This window comes from Mastomys coucha, unplaced genomic scaffold (assembly GCF_008632895.1).
Source record: "Mastomys coucha isolate ucsf_1 unplaced genomic scaffold, UCSF_Mcou_1 pScaffold22, whole genome shotgun sequence".
Lineage (NCBI taxonomy): Eukaryota > Metazoa > Chordata > Mammalia > Rodentia > Muridae > Mastomys > Mastomys coucha.
The window spans coordinates 223023709-223046614 of record NW_022196905.1 but is presented as its reverse complement, the minus strand read 5'-3'; the positions used below and the strand labels follow the sequence as shown (position 1 = coordinate 223046614).

Sequence of the window (22906 nt, the reverse complement as noted above, 5' to 3'; positions counted from 1 at the left end):
CTCTCTCTTTCTCTCCAGATTCTTTTTTTTTTCCAGACAGGGTTTCTCTGTGTAGCCTTGGCTGTCCTGGAACTCACTCTGTACACAAGGCTGGCCTTGAACTCAGAAATCCACCTGCCTCTGCCTCCCAAGTGCTGGGATTAAAGGTGTGCGCCACCATTGCCCGGCCTCTCTCCAGATTTTTACTATACTATGTTATCTTGGTTTGGACTAGAGCTCCCTATGTGGTCTGTAGACCAGGCTGGCATTATACTCATAGAGATCTGTCTTTTTCTGCCTTCTAAGTTAAAGGTGTATACCATGATACCTGGTCTCCAGCTCACTTTACAAAAGTATTTATCTTACTATTTTATATGTATGTGTGTAAGCCTATGGTGTGTGTGTGTGTGTGTGTGTGTGTGTATGTACCACACATGATCAGGTGACCACAGAGGCTATAAGGGGCTTCAGATCCCCTGGAATTGGAGTTACAGGCAGTTGTGAGGCACCACGTGGGTGCTGGGAACTGAACCTAGGCACTTGCTCTTAGCTCCTAACTGCTGAACCATGTCTCCAGTCCCTTCCCCTTTTACCTCAGCTCTTTGTTCAGCTCTCACCTCCTCAGTGAGGGTGTCCTTGACCATCCACTTCACACCATACATCCTGGCTCTAGTGCTCTATAGAGTTGGCTCAACTTTCCCTATAGTGGCATAATTTGCCACTATGAAACTGTCTTAGTCATTTGAGGCTGTTAGCATCCCCCCAGCTGGAAGGTAAGCCACCAGGAGGCAGGCAGCCAGGCCAGGGTCTGAAACCGTGGCTGCCATAGGCAGATGCCTAGCACCTGCTGGTGACTGAAAGTTAGCAGGTATGTGTTCCTGCAATGGCCCAGCCTTACCACACTTCTTGTTCCAACTGGTTCCCACAAAGACAGACAGACCCGCCACCCCATTCCAGGCACCCCCAGCAATGGGAGTACCTGCTCCTCTCGCATGGCCTGCAGCTTCTTGGCCTTGCTCTGTCGGTAATACTCCATGATCATCATGGCTGCGTAGATCTTACCCACTGTCAGGTCCGTGGCTGTGGAGGACAGGGCAGCTCTCACCTAGCTCAGCCCCGTCTCCGAGGCTCCACCGCCCATCCCTGGGTTTGTTCTTACACTTGTGAGGTGTGACCAGCAGATCCAGGGTCTTCTGAGACAGGTTGGGCCAAATGGCCATCATCTCCTTGCGTAGCTCTGCATCCATTTGCTGCTTGTCAGCTCCACCTGCAACATGGAGAGAGATGGGGTGAGCACCTCACAGAGGTGGCCGTGAGGGCCACTGTGGGGCTACTTCCAGGCCCCACAGGCCTGGTTAGAGATGCCACAAGGGCCAGGATCGCTATTCTGGCTTCGATTTCCAACTGTGTTCCTAGGGTTGGCTACCCCCCACCCCCGACTGCTTCAGTTAAGGTCTGGAGGAATGGCTCAGTGGTTACGAAGACATGCTACTTTTGCCAAAGACCCAAGTTCTGTTCTCAGGACTACGACTACCTGCAACTCAAGCTCGAAGAGCACAAGGGGCCTGACCCCCTCTTCCAGCATCCATAGGCATCAAACACACATATGATGCATAGACACACACCCAGACAAAATACCCATATATATAAAATAAATAAATATAAATAGTCAGGAACGGTGGTACACACCTCTCGTGTTTGCGGGGCAGAGGCAGGTGAACCTGAGTCTGAGGCCAGCCTGCTCTACCAGGAGTGGCAGGTGGCACATGCCTGATGACCAGAGTTGGTTCGCTCTTTTTCACTATATGGCTTTGGGAGGCTGGACTCTGATCATCGGACCTGATGACAAGCCCCTTTGCCCACTGAGCCATCTCTGGTGGGATCCACCTCACTTCCTGAGACAGGGTCTCCCAATGAACCCAGAGCTCATTGATTTGTCTAGACTGGCTGTAATGTGAGTCCTAGGGATCCACTGTCTCTTTTCCAGAGCTGTGTTTACAGATCTGCACCACCAAACCAGCATTTATATACGGGTGCTGAGGATTCAAACTCCACAGTCACTTTACTGACTAAACTGTTCCCCAGCTTCTGGTGCCTTCTCTCTTCCTCCCCCTTAGGACTGGTCAGTCATGCTGACATCTGTGTAGTTCCTTAGATACACTTTATGACCCTACCTCAGGCCTTTTGATCAAGTTGTTCTCTCTGCAATGACTGTTCTTCCTATAAAGATGTGTGGCTGCCTCTTTCAAGTCTGTGCTCAAATGCTTTATTAAAGAGGCATACTAAGGGACCTATCATCTCTTTACTTTTTATTTTATTTTTTGGTTTTTGCAAGACAGGGTTTCTCTGTATGGTCCTGGCTGAGCTGGAACTCACTCTGTGGACCAGGCTGGCCTCAAACTCACAGAGATCCTTTCTCTGCCTCTGAACTGCTGGGATTAAAGGCGATCACCACCATCATCTGGATTATTTTTATTTTTTAAAGAGGTTCTTGCTATGTAGCCCTGGCTGGCCTAGAACTTGCTATATAGACCAGGATGATCTCAAACTTATAAGATCCACCTGCCTCTGCCTCTTTTAGGTGGATTATTTGTCTGTTTGCATGCATGCATGTGCACCGTGTAAATTTCTGGTGCTCATGTAGGCCAGAAAAGGGCGTCGGATCCTCTGGAACTGGAGTTACAGGTTTGAACCAAATCTGAGTCTTTTGCAAGAGCAGCAAGTGCTCTTAACTGCCGAGCCATGTTTTGTTTTTGTGTTTTGACAGGGTTACCATGGAGCCACGGATGGCATGGAACTCACAGATGTAGACCCACATCCCTGCAGACTGTCCTTCTCATCTCTCAGTTCCACTGTGGCAGGACCAAGCAGTGTGCATGTGTAGATAGAGCTGGGAAGAGATTCTTCCCTGGGCTCTCCATGGAAGGCTGCATGGCTGGCCTGGACTTTGGCCTTGTGGGATACTAAACATAGATACATGTAACTGCCTGTGCTGAAAAAACATCTCTTGCAAGACAGAGTTTCTCTGTGTAGCTTTGGCTGGATCTTACTCTACAGACCAGGCTGACCTTGAACTCATAGAGATCTGCCTGCCTCTGACTCCCAAGTGCTAGAATTAAAGTCGTGTGCTATCAATGCTCAGCCTAAATTTTTTAACATGTTTTATTTAATATCGGCAGAACCTAAATAAAATTGATTATATTTATTTGTATGTGTGCGTGGGTGCATGCGTGTGCACACGCATGTGTGCTGGTGATTTTCAGGTCCTACGGCACGGCAAATGCTTTTTTTTTTTGGTTTTTCGAGACAGGGTTTCTCTGTGTAGCCCCGGCTGTCCTGATACTCACTCTGTAGACTAGGCTGGCCTCAAACTCAGAAATCTGCCTGCCTCTGCCTCCCAACTGCTGGGATTAAAGGCGTGCGCCACCACTGCCTGGCCACGGCAAATGCTTTTTACTCAAATGGGCCTTTTTACTCAATGGGCCATCTCCCCTGCTACAATGCTTGTGTTTTGTTTTGTTTCTTAAGATTTATTTATTTATTTTATGTATACATGTACACTGTAGCTTTACAGATGGTTGTGAGCCATCATGTGGTTGCTGGGAATTGAACTCAGGACCTCTGGAAGAGCAGTCAGTGCTCTTAACTGCTGAGCCATCTCTCCAGCCACCCAACTCCCCCGCCCCAATTGTCTTATTTTAAGAGAGAGTCTCATTAAACTGACCAAGCTGGACAAGGCTACTCTCTAGCCTAGGCTAGTCTTGAACTTGTGATCTTCCTGCCTCAGCTTGCCAAAGGGCTGGGATAACAGCATTAGGATGGTCTCTCAGCTCTTGTTCCTTGTCTCAGAAAGTCTGCAGGATTCTCTCCAGCACCTGCTTCCTTTCTGTGCCCTCGACTGCCTCCGCCTTTGGCCTCCTGCCTGCCTTTCCTGCTTCTTCAGAACAGAGCTGTCCCATCCTTTTGTAGCTCACACTTCAAGTCTGCGAGTATCCCTGGGTCCTCTCTCCTTCAGTCTACTTCCACATGGGAGGGATCCTGTCAGAGTCTGAACACTCCATGCCCCTCAGTCTAAGCTGCCAGCCTGTCTTCACTTGGGTTATGTGGCCTGCCTATCTGTAGAATAGGTTGGAGTGTGAACCCTGTAAACGGAAGAAGTTTCCTAAAAATGCCATACTTGTGCTGAAGAATTGCAGACTAACAAGACTGGGGAGAGTTGAAATGCTGCTGCCGACCAACAGCCAAAATTATCCTGCGCTGTGTTCAGTCCCATCTGTGGCCACATCACTCACCTCTGTATTTGTCATTTTGATTACCAGGTAAAGCCTTGGCATTTATTCTTTTTTGCTTGTTTTAAATTTTATTTTATGTGTATGGGTGTTTTGCATGTATGTCTGTGTAGTACGTGTGCACAGTCCACACAGAGGCCAGAAGAAGGCATTAGATCCTCTGGGACTGGGGCTACAGACAGTTGTGAGTCACTAGATGGTTGCTGGGAGTTGAAACCCAGTCTCTGGAAGAGCAGCCAGTGCCATAGAGGCCGGCACCCTCTCCAGCCACCGTCCGTCCGTCGGTTTATTATGCCATGGTTGTTGGTGCTCTCTGCTGTGACTCCCAGGTGTTTGCACACCTGGTCACCAGCTGGTGGAGCTCTTTGGGAAGGTAGGATGCTGGGGGTGTATACTCTCCCAGCTTCCTGGCTAGGGATGTGATTGGCCAGTCTCCTGCTCCCATGGTCATGTCTCTCTGTCATGCTGGGAGCTGTATCCATCAGAAATTGTGAAACAAAGTTAACCCCTTCTCCTCCAAGTTCTTGTCTCGGAGTCATTTACTATGGTGGCAGAGAGAGCTACAAGGCTGCTTCCCATTGTGTCCGAGTGGTTCCTGGGCGTGTGGGTCACATGTCAGACCCTTCACCAGCACTTGGTCTATTCTGCCCCCTTTCTTGCTGATCTTTTCAGTTTACACTGCATTTGAGAGCCTCGTTATGCCAATGCCACATAGAAGAGCCATGAGTTCTCTGAATCTACAGGGTGAAGGTGTTGGAGAATTCCCCACAGCAGGTATTGGCCTCACAGAAAAGCCCAAGACAACATGTGAATTCCTGTCTTGGAAGGGATCTTACAGGGTTGGTTCTGAATACACCACAGAGGTGATCACCCAGCACCTTGCCCCTTCATATTTCTGCCAGTGTGAAAGACAAAACCTAAGACCATGAGAGGTGACCTCACACAGGGACCTTGAGTGGCCATCAGAGCATGGTGGCCATGCCTTTAATCCCAGGAGGCATAGGCAGGTGGACCTCTGCCAGCTGAGTCCAGCTGTGAGTTCTAAGATAGCCAGAGCTGCATAAAGACAGAGTCAAACAAACAAGCAATGGCAACAAGGACAACCTGACTCAAAGTCCAGCTGGGGCGGGCAGTGGTGGCCATGTCTTTAACGCCAGCACTCGGGAAGCCTTGACAGTCATATCTCTTTGAGGGGTTTGTTGTTTTGTTTTTCGAGATAGGGTTTCTTTGTGTAGCCCTGGAACTTATTCTGTAGACCAGGCTGGCCTCAAACTCACAGAAATCTGCTTGCTTATTCCTCTGTAATACTGAGAGTAAAGCCATATACCACCACTGACTGGTGGATCTCTGTGAGTTAGGCCTGGAGTACAAGATTGAGCTCCAAGCCATCTAGGGCTGAGGAGTCAGAGCCTGTCAGAGAGAGAAGGGGCGGGGAGGGAGACAGAGACAGAGACAGAGAGACAGAGAGACAGAGAGAGAGAGAGAGAGAGAGAGAGAGAGAGAGAGAGAGAGAGACAGACAGACAGACAGACAGAAAGAAAGAGAGAGGGAGATTCTACCAGTTAACATAGAAACTTTCAGGAAGAAACAAAAGGGGGAGGAAGCTGTGGATAGACTGCTCAGTGGTTATGCAAAGGACCCAATTTTGGTTCCCAGCACCTATACTGGGCAACGCACAACTGCCTGTAACTTCAATTCCCCAGGCACCTGACTTCCTCTTTTGGCCTCCTCAGACACCAGGCACACATATGGTGTACAGACCTACATTCAAGCACCAATTCATACACATAAAATAACAATAAGTGGATCTTTTAAAAAGTGTTTAAAAAATAAATCAATAAAAAAAGAGAGGAAAGGGGATGTTCAGTTGGTAGAGTGCCTGCCTGGTACACACCAAATCCTGGTCCATTCCTCTCTAGGACTTCATAAACCAGGTGTGGCTATGCACACTTGTGATCCCAACACTTGGGTAGTGGAGGCAAGAGGATCAGATCGGGAGTTCAAAGTCATCCATAACTACATAGCAAATTCAAGCTCAGCTTGGACTATGTGAATACCTGTCTGAAAAACAAACAAATGATACTAAGAAGACACAAAACAGCCAGGCAGTGGTGGCACATGCCTTTTAATCCCAACACCTGGGAGGCAGAGACAGAGGCAGGCGGATTTCTGAGTTCGAGTCCAGCCTGGTCTACAGAGTGAGTTCCAGGACAGCCAGAACTACACAGAGAAACCCAGTCTTGAAAAAAAAAAAAGACACAAAACAAAAACATGCTAAAAGATACTAAAACACAAATTCAAAGGAGAAGAAACTATTTGGAAATAAATGGTCACTTGGTATCCTAGCTGGTTTTGTTTAGTATTTTGCTAATTCAACTGGCATTTCTTCTTCTTCTTTTTTTGGGGGGTGGGGTTTCTCTGAGTGACCCCGGCTGTCTTGGAACTCACTCTGTAGACCAGGCTGTTCTTAAACTCACAGAGATCTGCCTGCCTCTGCCTCCCAAGTGCTGGGACTAAAGGCGTGCGCCACCACTGTACTGCTCTTATCCCTAAATGTCTTCTGTCAGCACTGAAATAAAAGTACCAGCAACAGAACCAAAAACAAGAACAGCACAGCCCGCCTAGCTGGAGGCTAAGAGCATCAGTAGAAGAAATGATGAAGTAGCTCATTTAGAAGAAACTAAAGGATCTTAGAGATCATATCAACATTTAAAAACAGAGGGAGCAGGTGCCACTCCCAGCACTCTGGAGGCAGGGGCAGCTGGGTCTCGGAGTTCGAGGCCAGCCTTGTCTACAGAGCGAGTGCCAAGACAGCCAGGGCTACACAGAGAAAGCCTGTCCCCCAAAATCAAAGTAAGTAAATTAATTAATTATTTAAAAAATAAGAGAGAGGGGCTGGTGAGATGGCTCAGCTGTTAAGAGCACTGACTGCTCCTCTGAAGGTCCTGAGTTCAAATCCCAGCAACCACATGGTGGCTCACAACCATCCGTAAAGAGATCTGACGCCCTCTTCTGGTATGTCTGAAGACAGCTACTTACACATATTTACATATAATAATCAATAAATCTTTAAAAAAAAATAAGAGAGAGAGGGAATGTCAGAAAATCTGACAATAAGAAGGGGATAGAGGGTGTTCATGCCCTGAAGACGGAGCCTGAGGAGTCAAGCTCTCCTAGGCTGCCCACATGAGTCTCTCTCCTCCTGCCCCCTCCTGTTCTCTCCTTTTACTCTCTTAATCTCCAAATAAACAAAATTCTGTCTCAAAGAAAAGTTACAGATCCTAGAAAGGAGGACGCTCTGACCTTATCTGAGTTGTCTGGCTGAAAAATTTGATTATGGGGTCTCCTGAGAGCAACCAGAACTACTCTTGGAGATTTTTTTAAAAATTACATTTATTCCAGTGTGTGTGTGTGTGTGTGTTGGGGGCAGGCTGTGTATGCCACAGTTCACACATGGAAGTGTGAAAACCACTCTTAGCAACTGATCTCAGGTCATATCTCAGGTCATAGGCTAACCAGACTTGGGTGTAAACGCTTTTACTCACTGGACCATCTTGCTATCCTGTTTCTTCTTCATAAAGCACCGGGTCCCAGCTAGTTCATGACAGTATCAAAAGTTAGGCTAACACAGGCCCTAACCTCCCTCTTCTCACTGGGTTGTCTCCATAAACTAGGAGGCATCATTCTGATGTGACCTGGGTCAGATCTCACCTTTTTCCTCTGGATCCTGGGCGGTGTGTGTGTGTGTGTTTGTGTGTGTGTGTGTGTGTCTCCTTTACGCAAAGGGCAAGTCAGCAGGGCCCCATGCGGTTCCTTCTCCTGCTTTTTTCATTCCCACCTCTCAGGGCTTTTGCACACAGGCTGCTCTCAGCCTGGGGGTCCTTTCCCTTATATGTCCACACAACTCACAGTACCACCTACGTCAGGGACTGGGGGGTCTTTTTTGTATGTGTAAACTGCTGCATCCCTTTGGTTGGAGGCGTGTCTGGCACACATGAGCTGTGCACTAAATGTTTTCACAGATGCAAGAATGAAGAACTAGCTAGATAAGAAGAGTGGTCCCCCTGACAACTCATTCGGAAGGATCCTGGCCTTCTTCTTCTTCCCCTCCAAGTCATCATCTATGTCCCCCCAACCCCTACTCCAGGTCGGTGGCTCGCCTTACCCTTGGCAATTTTGATATCCAGGGCGGTTCGGATCAGAGCCATTAGGGTGGAGTTGAAGTGAACTGTGTTGTCATCAGCTACAGGCAGGTCCATCCGCAGGAGTCTCTACAGAAAACCCCAGGTGAGGACAGTCATTCTTAGGCCCTACCAGCACCTTGCAAGCCAAATTCACCTGACCCAGGAAGCCCCAGGAAGAACTCTGAAGTCGGGGCAACTTCCTCTATGGTCGCCTATGCCAGTGCAGAATTTCTCATTTCCCCTGCGTGGAACAGCAAAGGAACCCAGGGCTTTCCACACTGTTGTCCCTACCTTGTCAGTCTTTCTTTTTTTTTTTTTTTTGAACACAAAGTTTTCCTCCTGCCTTGGCTTCCTGAGTAGCTGGGATGCCAGGACCTGCCACCATTTTTAACCAAACTGATTGTTTCTGTTTTGAATACCGCTGTGGGACCTGAGGTTCAGGGGTCCGGAGTTCTTGCCCCAGGTTCTTGCCCTGCCTCAGAGTTCTTCTCAGAGGCTCCCTCTCACCTCCACCCAAAGAGAAAAGAGCAGAAGGCAGATGTCAGCAGCAAGTGCGTGCAGCAGCCTTGAGGTGGGGTCCACGGCCACAGCCGCCGCTCCCCGCCCCCACCCCCTGCTCGGCCCAGAACGGGCAGATGATAGTCACCCAGCCGCAGCATTCCATCCTCAGACAGGCACCTCCCCACGCAGGCCCCTGGTGGACATGCAGCGAGGCCTACACAGAGCGTTACAAACGGGCACATGCAGACGGAATCTCGAGACTCATTCATAGCTCCGTGGGAAGTGACTGTCGGGGCTCGCCGGATCATGGCTGTCTGTGCAGTAGCAGGGGAAAGGGGCGAGGGGCATTCCTGAGGCCCAGGGAAGGAATTCTGTGTCCCAGGCAGGGGTTTCTGTCCTGCTTGGTGGGAAGGGAGAAATGTTGGGCTTTGATGTGCCATCGGCTTGGGGGGATGTTAAGGGAAAGTCTGGGGCTCACCAGGGGATTCACAGAGTGGGAGCCAGTAAACCAAGGGTAGGGTAGGAAGTGGGATGTGGAGTGGGGCAGGGGAAGGGGCAGTAAACGTAAATGAGGCACTGCACAAAAGGCTCTGTTTGAGCAGAGAACTCACAGACTGTGGAGCAGGAAAGTGTATTCTCTGTAGCACACTTTCCCAGCAGTGTTCTGTGGAAGATACACTACTTTAAATGTACACAAAGGTGCCTCAGGGAGCACGGTGGCTTCACACAGAGATCAGGATAGGAGGGGACACGAAGGACACTTGTGGGGAGAGGCTGAAATCTGAGAGGGAAACCCCCACATCGGGCTTGGGGTAGTACTGAAGAGAGAAGGTGACAAAGATGGAGGGGAAGGCTCGGATACAGAGTCACTTCTGGGGCATGGGGTTTGAAGGTCATCCCTGGCCATCTCGAGGATGAACTGAGGGAGCAGATGTCCTCCAGGGCCGGGGGAGATTCCAGGACAGAAGTCTAGAGGAGCAGCAATCTCCTCGCTCCCTCAGCTGGCATACGCCCCTCCCACCCCCAGATCCCTCCAAGGCAGCGTGCAAGGCCTGATAGGTGCACCAGTTCGGGGTTGGAGCGGCTGCAGCCCTCCTGCTTGCTTTGAAACAATGGAGTGGAGAGGCATGTTGGGGCATCTTGGGTAGATGGGTGGCATGGTTCAGGTGCTGGGAGACAACTCCAGGGCAGAGGGAGGGGGAGGGGAACTCAGCTGTGAGAGGTGTCGGATCTCCCGGGCCCTAAGTCAGAGGTCAGCTTCAGATGTGGGTGGGGAGGCCAGGGCCTAGGGCTCAAGGCACAGAACACAGTCTGGCCTGGGCCTGGCGGGCAGGGCGTGTTTTTGGATGGGCAGAGACATACAATTTGGTTTCCCAAGGGTGGTCCTATGGGTGCTAGGGGATTAGAGTGCTCCCTCCCCCTCCCCCTGGCTTGTCGGCCATAATGGAGTCTCAAAACACGCAGACACTCATCAGAAAGGACACAGCGCACTGCTGAGAGTCGAGGGACGCTCATGACTCAATTACTCGAGAAAAGAAAAAAAGAAAAAAAAAAAAGAAGAGGAATGTTGGCAGAAGACTCGTTGGGTGTTGTAGTCACCACCGAAAAATCCCCAGCTCTGGGACATCGGTGTTGGCAAAGATAGACTACCTTGTAAGCCACTCTGGCCGGGCACTTCTTCCCCAGACCCAGGGGTGGGGACATGTGTCTCAGCATCTGATACATGTCCGGGTAAGGCATGCGACCCCTGGCAGCACCAAAAACAAAAAACAGGACGGGTGGGTGGGGCAGAGAACCAAAAGGGTGAGGGGAGAGGCAGAGAAGAAACAGAAAAAGAAAAAAGAAAAAAGAAAAAAAAAACCACACGAGCCGAAAAAATAGAGAAAGAGGCAGAGGACAATAAAATGGATATATTAAATAAATGGAAAAGAGGAGAAAAAATGGAAGAAAAGGTAATTAAAAATGATTATTTCACTGCTTACAAGCAGGCAGAGAGAGAGAGAGAAAAGAGAAACAGTCAGATTCCACTTGGGCTCCAAGCTGTGGCTGAGGTAGGTGCAGAGCTGCGGGTCGTACTGTTCAGGGGCTGCGTGTCTGGTTGGCTGAGGCTGGTCTCTGAGGGGGCCTGGGTGAGGGCTAGGGCAGGGCATGGCCAGTGGCAAGGAGGCTTCAGGAGGTAGAGGGTGGGGAGGAGGGAGTCGGGATAGGGAAATGCAAAGTTACAACTCCCCCAAGGGATGCATCTGATTTGGGGGTGTCATTGAGACCACGGGATGGGCAGCTTCAGCTAAGAGCAAGCACAGATGTTCAGAGGGAACAGAGAGGTGTGTCCCATGCTTCGTGGAGTCTGCATGGCCGCATTCTGGAGGCTAAGAGTTTGCTAGTTTAATGCAAGAGAGAGAGATGGCTCTGTTTTTGAGAAATATATATATATGAAATATATATATGGAAGACCCCAAGCCACACTCATTCAATTGATGCTAGCAGGTTTTAGTGGAAGTCAAACCTTGCAAGCAACCCTATGAGGACATTTCTTGCCTAAGCCGAGAGGGGGCGATATTACTCGCAATAAACTGTACATGTCCTTATAGTGAATGCGGCCGCTGAAAGGAGAAGAGAGGGGTTAGTGGAGATCCTGGGTTGGTCCCCATGAAAAGGGCTCCCCAAGCACACAGTGAGACCAGGGAGATGAGGCTGAGATCTCCTCATCTGAAGGAGTGGGAACCTGGGACAGGTAAAGGCTTTGCTGCGTTCACAGACATTTACGCACCCGCCCTTAGGGACAGAGGTTTTGATGGGGTGTGGGTGCTGGAGGTTCTAGGCCATGCCGTGGCCTCTCTACTCAGGGCTCCTTTGTGCATCTATTTCCTTTGGCATTTACATAGGCTACACTGGTGTGGGTGGGTATGTGGCCTAGAGGAGGGGACAGCATCCCACTGTAGTGACCTAAAATCAAAAAGGAAGAGTTAAAAAGGCCCCCAAACCAGCCCTAGCAACATGCCTGGCCCAAGCCTCTCCAACTCGAGGAGGGCTTGTCTGGGGCTGCAGCCATGGGAGAGGCAGACAGACAGCTCTCTGCATTTTCTTGTGCGCCTCTCCTGCAGGACGGAGGCCAAAGGAAGCAGAGCACAGACCACTAGGGGGCCCCTCCCCCACTAACACTCCTTCAACCCCGTGCCCAGGATGAGCTAGAATTCTTGTTCTGCCACTTCAGAGGTACTGCCTCAGTAAACTCCATGGAGTCTAAGATGCTGTGTGACCTTCTGTTTGTTAGTGGAGGGTGTGCTGGGGGTCTTTGTGAGACAGGGAAACTCAACCTTGCCTTCATCAGTAGGATGCAGGCTCCTCTCCCCCATTTCTGTGTGATCTGCCCAAAGGCTTTTATTTTATTTTTCAATGTATGTGAGATGGAACTAAGGGCCTCAAATAGGCTAGGCAAGAGTCTGCTACCCAGCCACATTTTTAAACCTTGACATTTTTATTTTAATAAGAGATATACTATTTACTTGTGTACATTTGTGTGGGTCCCTACAGAGGCCAGAAGAGGTCCTAAGATGCCTGGAGCTGGAGTCTAAGACACTGAACCCAGATTCTCTGCAAGGGCAGCAAGTGTTTTTCACCACTGAGCCATATCTCCAGACCTGTTTTTCCCCCCTTTGTTTTGTTTTGGAGACAGGGTTTCTCTGTGTAGCCCTGGCTGTCCTGGAACTCACTCTGTAGACCAGGCTGGCATCGAACTCAGAAATCCGCCTGCCTCTGCCTCCCAAGTGCTGGGATTAAAGGTGTGTACCATCACTGTTTAAATTAAGTTAAATTAATTTGAATTAATTTAAATTAAATTAAGACCTCTGTTTAAATTAAGAAATTACACTCTGTGTGTGTGTGTGTGTGTGTGTGTGTGTGTGTGTGTGTGTGTGAGAGAGAGAGAGAGAGAGAGAGAGAGAGAGAGAGAGAGAGAGAGAGAGAGAAAACAATTTGTGGGAGTTGCTTCTCATCATGTGAGTGGGTGCTGGTGACTCAGGCAGGCAGGCTACAAAGTGCCGTCACACACTGAGCCATCTTGCTTGCCCAAAAATTTTATTTTGGAAGTGGGGGGTAATGGTCCTCATACTCCTGATTCTCTGCCTCTGTTTTCTAAAAGCTGGGTTTATAGTTTGTAAGTTACTACCTCTGCCTCCTCCTCCTCCTCCTCTTCCTCCTTCTCCCATCCTCTTCCCCCTCCTTCTCCTCCTCCTCCTCATTATCATCAGCAGCATTGGGTTTTGAAGCAGAGTTTCTATGTGTAGCCTTGACTATCCTGAAACTCTCTCTGTGCCACATGCCCAGCTTTTTTTTGAAATAGTTTCATATATTATGTAGTTTTGGCTGGCCTAGAAAGCACTGTGTAGATCATGTTGGCCTCAAATTCAAAGATCCATCTGCCTCTACCTCCTGTTTTCTGGGATGAAAGCTGTGTGCCACCATGCCTGGTTTGTTTTGATTGTTTTTAAAACAAAGTCATTTGTTGCCCAGGCTGGCCCTTCACTCCTGATTCTTTTGCCTCAGCCTTTTGAGTGTTAGGACTGCCCACATGTGCCATAATGTCCAAGCCTGCTCTAAGTTTTGAACTGGATTCTGCCACTCTGGCCAGAGGGCCAAGGTGGGCCAGTGCTGCCCCTACACTCCCTGGTGAATGAAGTCCAGAGGTCCTTAGTGTAGGCTACCACCCAGAGACCTAACCATAAGAGAGAGACCAGAGGTTTTGAGGGGGTCAAGGATCCTTGAAAATCTCCATAGTTGACTACCTCCATCTAGAAGGTTTGGGCTTGGGCTTGGAATTGGGCTTGGGCAAGGGGTGGAATGTGCCTGACCTTGGGTAACAAGAAAGTCATGATTCCTACCCTGGACTCACTCATGAGGTCCCTGCTGAGATCCTAGGACTCAGCGTCCCACACCTGAGACCTGATTTCATTCTTGTCCCAGTTTCAGGAGGAGGTGGACAATACAGCCAGGAGATCTGAGATGCCTCCTTACCAGGCAGCAGGGTCATACTCTGCCCAGACACGCACGTATTCATCCAGGTGGTGGGGGCCCAGGATGGAGGAATCACGGGTGAGGTACTCGAAGTTGTCCATGATGACAGCAACAAAGAGATTCAGCATCTGGGGGCCAATGGGAGTAGAGAGGAGACCGTAGGGGTGGGGGCAAGGACACAGAGACCCAAGGGAACGAGGAAGAGACCAGATGAAAGGAAACAGACATAAAAGATTCCCATTCACAAGGCCAATGAGAGTGGAAGCCAGTGACAAAGGGAGAGAGAGAGATGGATGGACACACACAGAGGCAAAGCCTGAGAGAGATGGCACAGTCGGAGGTAGGGGCTATGTGAGCTGGGGCCAAAGCCAGGGCCTGTTGTGGTCCATATCCTTCCACCATGGCCAAATTCAGATTCTCTGCGTGGGGGAGGGGGCAGACCCGCAGTCACCCATCCAGATGTCACCACATGGCAAGGAGCAAGCAAGTGTTTTACTCCAGTCCCAGTTTAGAGGGATTCACTGGCCCGAGTCAGTGTGGGGGGCGGGGGGTGGGGTGGGGGTGGGGGGGCGTTGAAGACACGGGCCCTCCGCGTGAGCAGACTCACCAGAAATGAGCACAGGAAGATGAACGAGACAAAGTAGAAGTAGGCAAACTCGTTGCCACAGTCTGCTGTGTGGATCCCAGAGTTCTTATCACACGGCTTCCCGCTGAGGCAGGAGAGCATGATGTTGTGCCAAGCTTCCCCTGTGGCGCTCCTGAGGATATGCAGCGTCAGTGACCTGGGCTCCAGTCCCAAATGGACACTACTCACTACTGCCTCCCTAGAAGGGCAGGGACTGAGGCTCAAGGCCCAGGGGACTATCCCCTTTCCCTAAATGCTCAGAGTGCCCTGTTCAAGCCTGTTAGTTACTTAAGGTTTATAAAAGATGAGACTTAGAGATTTAGTGTGACATTAACATTTCTAAGGTCAAAGTTCAATGCATTGATGTCAAATGTCTGTTTAAATCAATGGTGCTATTGGTCCATTCTTGATGATCATAAGGACTGGCTTAAAAAACAAAACAAAACAAACATGTAGGCCTAATCCATGTTTCTTGTAAGAGTGGCTTGTTTTGTCCAGGCAAACACAGTAGCTAAATGCCTGACTGGTGTATCTGCCCTTCTTGGCATGCAACAGCCTTACTCGGAGGCCTATGCGGGTGTGGGCAGAGGGATCAAAAGACAATATTCACCCCCACCTTTCCTTCCAAGGTCAACTAGATTCCAGGGCACTATGGGGTATCTCTAAAAGTATCCTGGAACTATTGGGGAGTCACCTGCTGTCTTGTTCGGGGAGGCCATGGAGACCCACCCAGTGATTCTAACCAGTGTCCTGCCTACAAAGAGGACTCAATACATAGAGTCTCCATGCTTCCAGTGAAGCCTTGTTCAAGCAAGGCCTCTGACTTGTCCTCACATAGGTGAAGCAATGGTTAAAGGAGCCAGAGGTCCTTCTAAAACTCGAGTGGACCTTTAGTGGGCTTGACAGAATTAAAACAAAAGAAACAAAGAAAGTGATCAATTTTGGTCATTTGCATGGTCTTAGCTGCCCAACAAGAAAATATAACAGAAGAGCAAGGGGTTGCACTCACAGACTTTGTGCTGGTGCAGTGGTGCACACCTTTAGTCTCAGCACTCAGAAGGCAGAGGCAGGCTGATCTTTCTGAGTTCAAAGCCAGCCTTGTCTATGTAGCCAGAGCTATTCAGTGAGACCCCGTTTCAAACAAACAAACAAACAAACAAAGTGCGGCTCAGACCTTCTTGTTTGTTTAGAATGATTTATTTATTTTTATTTTGTGTGCGTTGGTGTTCTGCTTGCATGTGTGTCTGTGTGATGGTGTCAGATTCCCTGGATGGAGAGTTACAGACAGGTGTGAGCTGCCAGTGAGAGTCTGGGAATTGAACCTAGGCTCTCTAGGAGAGCAGCAAGTGCTCTTAACTGCTGAGCCATCTCGTTAGTACCTTTCTTCTCTCTCTCTCTCTCTCTTTCTCTCTCTCTTTCTCTCTCTTTCTCTCTCCCCCCCTCTTTCTTTCTCTCTCTATTTGAGACTGGGAACTCAATTTGTAGGCCAGACTGGCCTTGAACTCAGAGATCCACCTGCCTCTGCTTCTGCCTCCTGAGTGCTAGCATTAAAGGTGTGTGCCACCACCACTACCTTTCCTTTTTCTAGAGCCATCTGGGAGGGATCTCACACTGTGATTCTAGCCAACCCTACAGCTATCATGCTGCCTGAAAACAGACCTGGGGTTCATCACTGTTGAACCAGGCCATGAAGGCCAAAAGAAAAGTGAGGAGGAGCCCAGCAGATGGCTCTCTTGTGAGCCCAGGAGGAGCCCAGCAGAGATAGCTCTCTTGTGAGCCTATCTATAGGTTCTAAGGGACTTGGATCTTGCCCTGGCTTCTGGCTTCTGGTTCCCTACCTAGGCTAATCTCCCCTGCTTTTACTTCTCCCTCACATCTCTTTCCTCACGCCAAAGGTCCCTTCCCTTACTACATCTGACAGTAGAGGTCTGATGCGCTCTCTGGATGGGTAGCCCCAAACTACCACACTTGACACTGCCAACTCAGCTGGCAGGAGCCAGATTGATTGCTGCTACAAATTTACAATAGCATTAAGGGTTACCTCTTCAGGGGCTGGTAAGAACAGGAGGTAGGCAGTTTAGGGAAAAAACCCCAAAGTAAACACATTTTCTTTTGTTGTTGTTGGCTAAAAGCCAAAGCTATCCTTGTGCTTCTTAGCAGCCCCATCCTTAATTAGAGACTAGATATGCTGTGCTGGCTAGTCTGATGTCAACTTGATATTAGAGTTATCTGAAAGGACCTGAACCTCTATTGAGAAAATGCCTCCATGATATCCAGCTATAAGGCATTTTCTTTTTCTTTTTTCTTTTTTTTTTTTTTCGAGACAGGGGCATTTTTTTTGGTTAGTGTCAATGAAGAAGGGCCCAGTCCGTTGTGGGTAGTGCCATGCCTGGGCTGGTGGTCCTGGCTTCAATAAGAAAACAGATAGAGGCCGGGCAGTGGTGGCGCACGCCTATAATCCCAGTACTTGGGAGGCAGAGGCAGGCAGATTTTTGAGTTCGAGGCCAGCCTGGTCTACAGAGTGAGTTCCAGGACAGCCAGGGCTACACAGAGAAACCCTGTCTCGAAAACAAAACAAAACAAAACAAAACCAAAAAGCAAACAAACAAACAAACAAAAACCAAGAAAGAAAGAAAGAAAAAGGAAACAGACTGAGCAAGCCAGGGGAAGTGAACCAGTCAGCAGCACCCCTCCATGGCCTCTGCATCAGCTCCTGCCTCCAGGTTTCTGCCCTGCTTGCGTTCCTGTTCTGACTTGTTTCCATGATGGACTACGATCTGGAAGTGTAAACCAAATAAACTCTTTCCTCCCCAACTTGCTTTTTTGGTCATGGTGTTTGTTCGAGCAATGGAAACCCTAACTAAGACATATGCCAAAGTGTTTTTAGGGCCCTGATCTTGGATCAGTTTCCTAAGTGATCCTAGCATTACCAATTTATCAGAGAGAATAATAAAGTAGCATGCTTCTGGACAGTTTCATGTTAACTTGACACAAGCTAATGTCACCTGAGAGGAAGGAACATCAACTAAGAAAATACCTCTATTATACAGGCCCAGAAAGACAAACATGGTATGAACTCACTTGTAAGTGGATATTAGCTGTCAAGTAGAAGCTAAGTAACAAAGAGGGTGCAAGGGGGACACATGAATCTCCCTCCTTGTGAAGGGGAGATAGACATCACAGGTGGATGGGGGTGGAGGTAGGTAACGGAGCAGGAGGGATCAGATGTGGGAAGGATAGAGGAGAAAATACTGGGAGAGGCAACTGGAATTGGGGGGCATCTCTGGGATGAGCTAGAAATCTAGTGAAAGGGAACTCTCAGGAATTGATGAGGGTGACCCCTACCCAAGACTCCTAGCAATGGGGGATACAGAGCCTGAACTGGCCATCTCCTGTAACTAGGCAAGACTTCCAGTGGAAAGACTATAACACCAACCTAGCCACAAAACCCATGACCTACAATTTGTCCTGCCTACAAGGTGTGCTGAAGTGAAGAAGTCAGAAGTTATAGGAGCAGCCAGCCAATGACTGGTCCAGATGAGACCAACGCCAGAAGAGGGAACCCACCCCTGACACTGCCTGCAGAGCCAGGAACCAAAGGCTGATAGCCAGAGACCTCGGATAGAAAATGATTCCTAATGACATTCTGCTGTACTCATAGACTAGTGCCTAGCCCACTTGTTATCAGAGAGGCTTCACTCAGCAACTGGATGGAAACAGAAACCCTCAGTCAGAGCTGAGGGAATCCTGCAAAAGAGGGGGAAGATTGCAGGAGCCAGAGCGGGTCAAGGACACCACAAGAAGACCCACAGAATCCACCAGCCTAGGTTTACAGAGACTCAACTGGCAACCAGGGAGCTTGCATAAGACTGACCTAGGCCCTTTGCACATATGTTACAGTTGTGTAGCTTGGTCTTCCTATGGGACTCTTAACAGTGGGAGCAGGGGCTGTCTCTGACTCTTTTGCTTGCTTTTGGGACCCTTTTCCTCTGCATGAGCTCCTGCCTCCAGGTTCCTCCCTTGTTTGCATCCCTTCCTGAGTGCTTCCAGTGATGAACAGTGCTGTGGAAGTGTGAGCCAAATGAACCCTGTCCTCCACAAGCTGCTTTGCCAATGTGTTCATCACAGCAACAGTGACCCTGACTAAGACACCTTGGCAGCAGCTCCTGCCTTTGGGTTCCTGTCCTGTTTGGGTTCCTGTCCTGATCTCCTTCAATGATGGATTCTGATGTTGACGTGGAAGAATCCCTTTCTTCCCCCTTCTTGCTTTTGGTCATTAGTGTTTCTTCACAGCAATGGAGACCCAAACTAAGTTAAGCAGTAAATGCCTGTCGAGACAAAACTCCTGGCCAAGAGAATAGACCTTCTTCTTTCTGTCTAGGGTGAAAACTTCACATTGTAGTCGGGCCAGGTCAATCAAATGGTTAAGAGACTTTCTCTAGGAAGGTGAGCTTATCTTGGACCACGATTAATCCGTAACTTATTAGTAACAATGCTAGAAACATCAAATGGTTGATATATGTTGGCTAAGTTGGGGAGGGAGTATAATAGAGGGGGAGACAATAAGGAACACTTTTTTTTCTTCTATTAAAAGTAGTTAGCCCAGCAAGAGCTCATGTTTTCTGATTTTTCCTTGTCCCCTTGCACCGACTGGCTAATCCCATTGGCTTGTGAAGTGGCTGCCACTAATGGGATGAAACACAAAGCTGGTCAGGATAACTCAACTAGGTAACATCAATAACGTTCCCTCTAAGCTTCTACCCCGTCCCAGATCCTGTCTGAAAGCACTGCTAGGAAGAAGGGGCAGAGATTTGGGCGTACTTAACTTCACCCCAACTGGAGAGTCAGAGGGACCACATCCTCAGCCAAAAGAGTAATGAACACACAGGATGAAGACAGGTCTGAACCCAACCTGGGGAACAATTCCCTCAGGCCCCTCACCGGAAGAGAAGCATGAGCGCTTGGAAGAAGGTCCGGAAGTTATTGTGCTCCGTGATTTGGAACTCATCCTCATCGCTGTCCTCGTCTTCCCCGTCAATGCCGATGTTGCCAAACACCTGGGGAGTTGGAGGGTGACCATGGGGGCAGCCACAGCCACCTTGGCTCCCTTTGATGTACGCTCCCTCCCGCAGCCCTGGTACCCCACGGGTGCGGGATCACCTGCATCCCGATGATGGCGTAGATGAAGAAGAGCATTGCGATCAGCAGACAGACATAAGGTAGGGCCTGGAGGGAAGGAAGGCAGTGAGGAAGGGCGCCATGCCCCTTGCCCAGAGCGGTCTGAACTGGGTCAGGTGATCACGTGCCCCAGGCTACTGTGCTGCGAGACAGGGCCTTCAGAGCTCTGTAGACGCTGGGTGTGGACATCAGACAAGAGTCGTGCTCATGGCGACCCATCTATCATAGAAGCACTTTCAGTGTAGTTTCCCCATTTCACCCGGAACTAAGGGGTCTGTTCTGGCCCCGGGCCAGCAGCAGTAGTGGCAGTTATGTCTCACCTTGAAGGACTGCACGAAAGTCCAGAGGAGAATGCGGATGGTGTAACCCTGGCGGAGGAGTTTGATGAGTCGGGCAGCACGGAAGAGGCGGAGAAAGCTCAGGTTGATGAAGTTATTCTGAGGAGATGGGGAAGAAAGGTGACCTTCCACCCACCCTGAGGAGCCTAGAGTAGTCAACACTCACAGAGGCCCCTACATGAAGCCAACCAATAGGAAAAAGCAAGCCACACCCCAAATAAGGAGGGAAAGGAGAGAAAGCACCGTTAATGCAAAGGAGCAGAGGGGAATTTAAAGGGAAAAAAAAAAGGAGTGGGGGAAGGGAGGTGGGCTAAGGTAAAGGAGGAGATATCAACTCAAAAGCTTAAGCTCACCCAGCCAGGCCCACTCACAAGTGGGGAAAAGGTGAGGGGAGGGGGAGGAGAAGAAAGGAACAGGGTCGAGGAGGAAATAACAAAAGAGCACGGAAAAGAAAATAATACATCCGAATCATCCAATCAGGAAAAAAATCGAGATGGTTTTTATTTCTCCCAACAACCAAATGCACTGAGACGATAGGACACAAGCGGGTCAAGTTGCAGAACCCAGCACAAGAGTACAAAGCACAGACACGGGCGGGGTGGGGGAAGGGCGCCAGCACACGCAGGCCTAAGGGGCAAGTGCAGTTCCGAGGGCATGTTACGCTCGGGGCCAGAAATGCATCTGTCCTGGGACTCACCGGGCACCCTGCCCTGCCCTGCCCTGCCGAGCTGCCCACCCGCTCCTGCCCGCCCTGACCTCACCCCACGGCCCAGAGGAGCAGCGGCTGGAGCCAATGGGGAGAAGCGGAAGGGCATCTTTTCTTACCCCCTTGGCGAGCGGGAATGGGGAGGACGGGAGGGAGCTGGGGCTGTTCGGCTGCAGGGTGAGTCCTCGCTGCCCGCTGAGTCGGAGAAGATGCATTAGGGGCCCTTTTCCCCCCTCTCAGGGATGGCTTCTCAGCTTCTGGGGCTGGGTGGTGTCTCGGGACCAGGCCTGCGGGAGGCAGGAAGGTCTCAGCTCCCAGGGCGAGTGAGCTCTGATCAGCCCAGGGCCTACCATGGGGCCAGTGCTGTGGGTGGGGAGATGAGGCTAGTCTTGGCCCCTGGACTTCCCTAGGTGGGCCCTACCTGTCCAGCAAACCCAGGTCTAGTCACTGCCTCTGGCCTCCCACCCAGGCTGTTTGTTTGTAAAGAGACAGTGGCTGGAAACTGTGGGCAAGGCCCGGGACTCTCCAGGGGGCATCAGCGGAGGTTGGTGACAGGTGGAAAGTGATCCAATATAGCCAATGAAAGTAATTTGTTGGGCCTAAGCGTTATTTTGTTTTTAAATACAAAGTTGCTAATTTTAAAATTAGATGTTGCCCACCAATCTGGTTTTTTTGGCTCCCCCAGGCCTCTCATAGCTGTCCCCTGGAGTCTGGCTATATGCTCTCCAGTTTCCCATGCTCTCTGGTGAATGGCCCACAGAACATTTTGAGTTTTCTGCCTGGGGACCACATGGTTACGACCAGTAGGCATGAGGCAGGAGGGAATGGAGTCTCTGGCTAGAAGGGAGCTTTCTGGTGCCCCAGTCTAAAGATCTGTAGGAGTCCTGGAGACACATCACATGGCAAGACCGAGTGAGGCCTAATGATCAGAGGTGCATGGATAAGTGGCCCTGACAAGAGCATCCTTCTGGACTTTCAAGTGTCCCTATCTGCATAATGAATTATTGATTTATTGCAACACGGTCATGCTATCGTCCAGTCTGGTCTTGAATTTGAGATCCTCCTGCCTCAGACTTCCAAGTGCTGGGATGAAAGGGTGTTACAAAGGATTTGTCTTTGGCTATATTTAGCCTCCTTCCCAGAGGCATCCTTTTACTGGGCCTTTGCCTTGTACTAGCTCTGGCTTGGAAGCAGAGAGGCAGTGACTGGAGCTGCAAGAATGTCTGAGGCTGGTAAGAGGCCTCCCGGGCAAAAGACTTGGCCCTTGGGCTTCTGGGATGGGGAACAGCCTTGGGCTTCTGGGATGGGGAATAGCCTTGGGCTCCTACATCAGGACACTCCCTTCTTAGGCCCGACCCTTGTGAGCCTGTACCAAGAGTCTCCAGTAAGCCTGCAAAGCTAGCTAAGATCCACCCACTATGCCCGGCTGACCCGATGCCTGGTCCTGCCTGGCCACCAAGCTTTCCTGGGGATGGGACCACTGATCGAGAAGTATTCCCGACCCTCTCCCTCAACCCCCCGGAGAACAAGCCATCCCTTCCATGGGGTGGATCATAACATGTGGGCTCGGCCAAACATGCAGAGGCAGGGGTTCCTGGGAGCAGTTTGGGGCAGAGGGCAAACTGACACATGCAAAAGCAGGGATCTAGCAGCTGCTGAGCATGCGCACACATGAGGGAGGAGGGGTGGGGACCAGAGAAATCAGGGGTCTTAGGCCTTATCCACTCTTCCAGCTGAGTCTGCACGGAGTCCTGCTAGCACACAGAACTCCCAAGAGGCATCCTCTTTCTACTCAGACCCCTACCCTGTGCTCCAGGGCTACACTGAGCAGCAGTGGAAGGAAGATGCAGGCTCAGATGTGTGGGATCCTGGTCTTTGCGCTTTATCCAGTGACATGCTCAAGTACAGGTGTCCTTTGAGTTTGTAGAAAGACATGGGCACCGCTCACCCCAGATTTTAAGTCTTTGCTACTTGCCACTCTGTTTCCCTCCCAGTCCTTCTGTCAAGCCCCAAGTCCCTAACTGGGGTTCTGCTGGAGCATCTTTCTAAAGTGGGGCTCAGATTCAAACTGGCTAGAGGTGTTCTCCCCATAA

At 49.9% G+C, this 22906-nt stretch overlaps 1 protein-coding gene across 1 annotated transcript in view; it reads right to left on the bottom strand.

Moving 5' to 3' along the window:
- The window catches only part of LOC116067850 (voltage-dependent P/Q-type calcium channel subunit alpha-1A), a 97874-nt gene that overhangs the window by 9003 nt on the left and 65965 nt on the right, over positions 1 to 22906 (bottom strand). The window contains exons 26-34 of the mRNA XM_031336867.1: positions 20090 to 20206; positions 19752 to 19817; positions 19533 to 19648; positions 14574 to 14724; positions 13967 to 14094; positions 10604 to 10700; positions 8434 to 8539; positions 1139 to 1246; positions 959 to 1059 (exon numbers count right to left, since the gene is read on the bottom strand). Of these exons, the coding sequence (XP_031192727.1) occupies positions 959 to 1059; positions 1139 to 1246; positions 8434 to 8539; positions 10604 to 10700; positions 13967 to 14094; positions 14574 to 14724; positions 19533 to 19648; positions 19752 to 19817; positions 20090 to 20206 (990 nt within the window). The remainder of the gene's footprint in view (positions 1 to 958; positions 1060 to 1138; positions 1247 to 8433; positions 8540 to 10603; positions 10701 to 13966; positions 14095 to 14573; positions 14725 to 19532; positions 19649 to 19751; positions 19818 to 20089; positions 20207 to 22906) is intronic.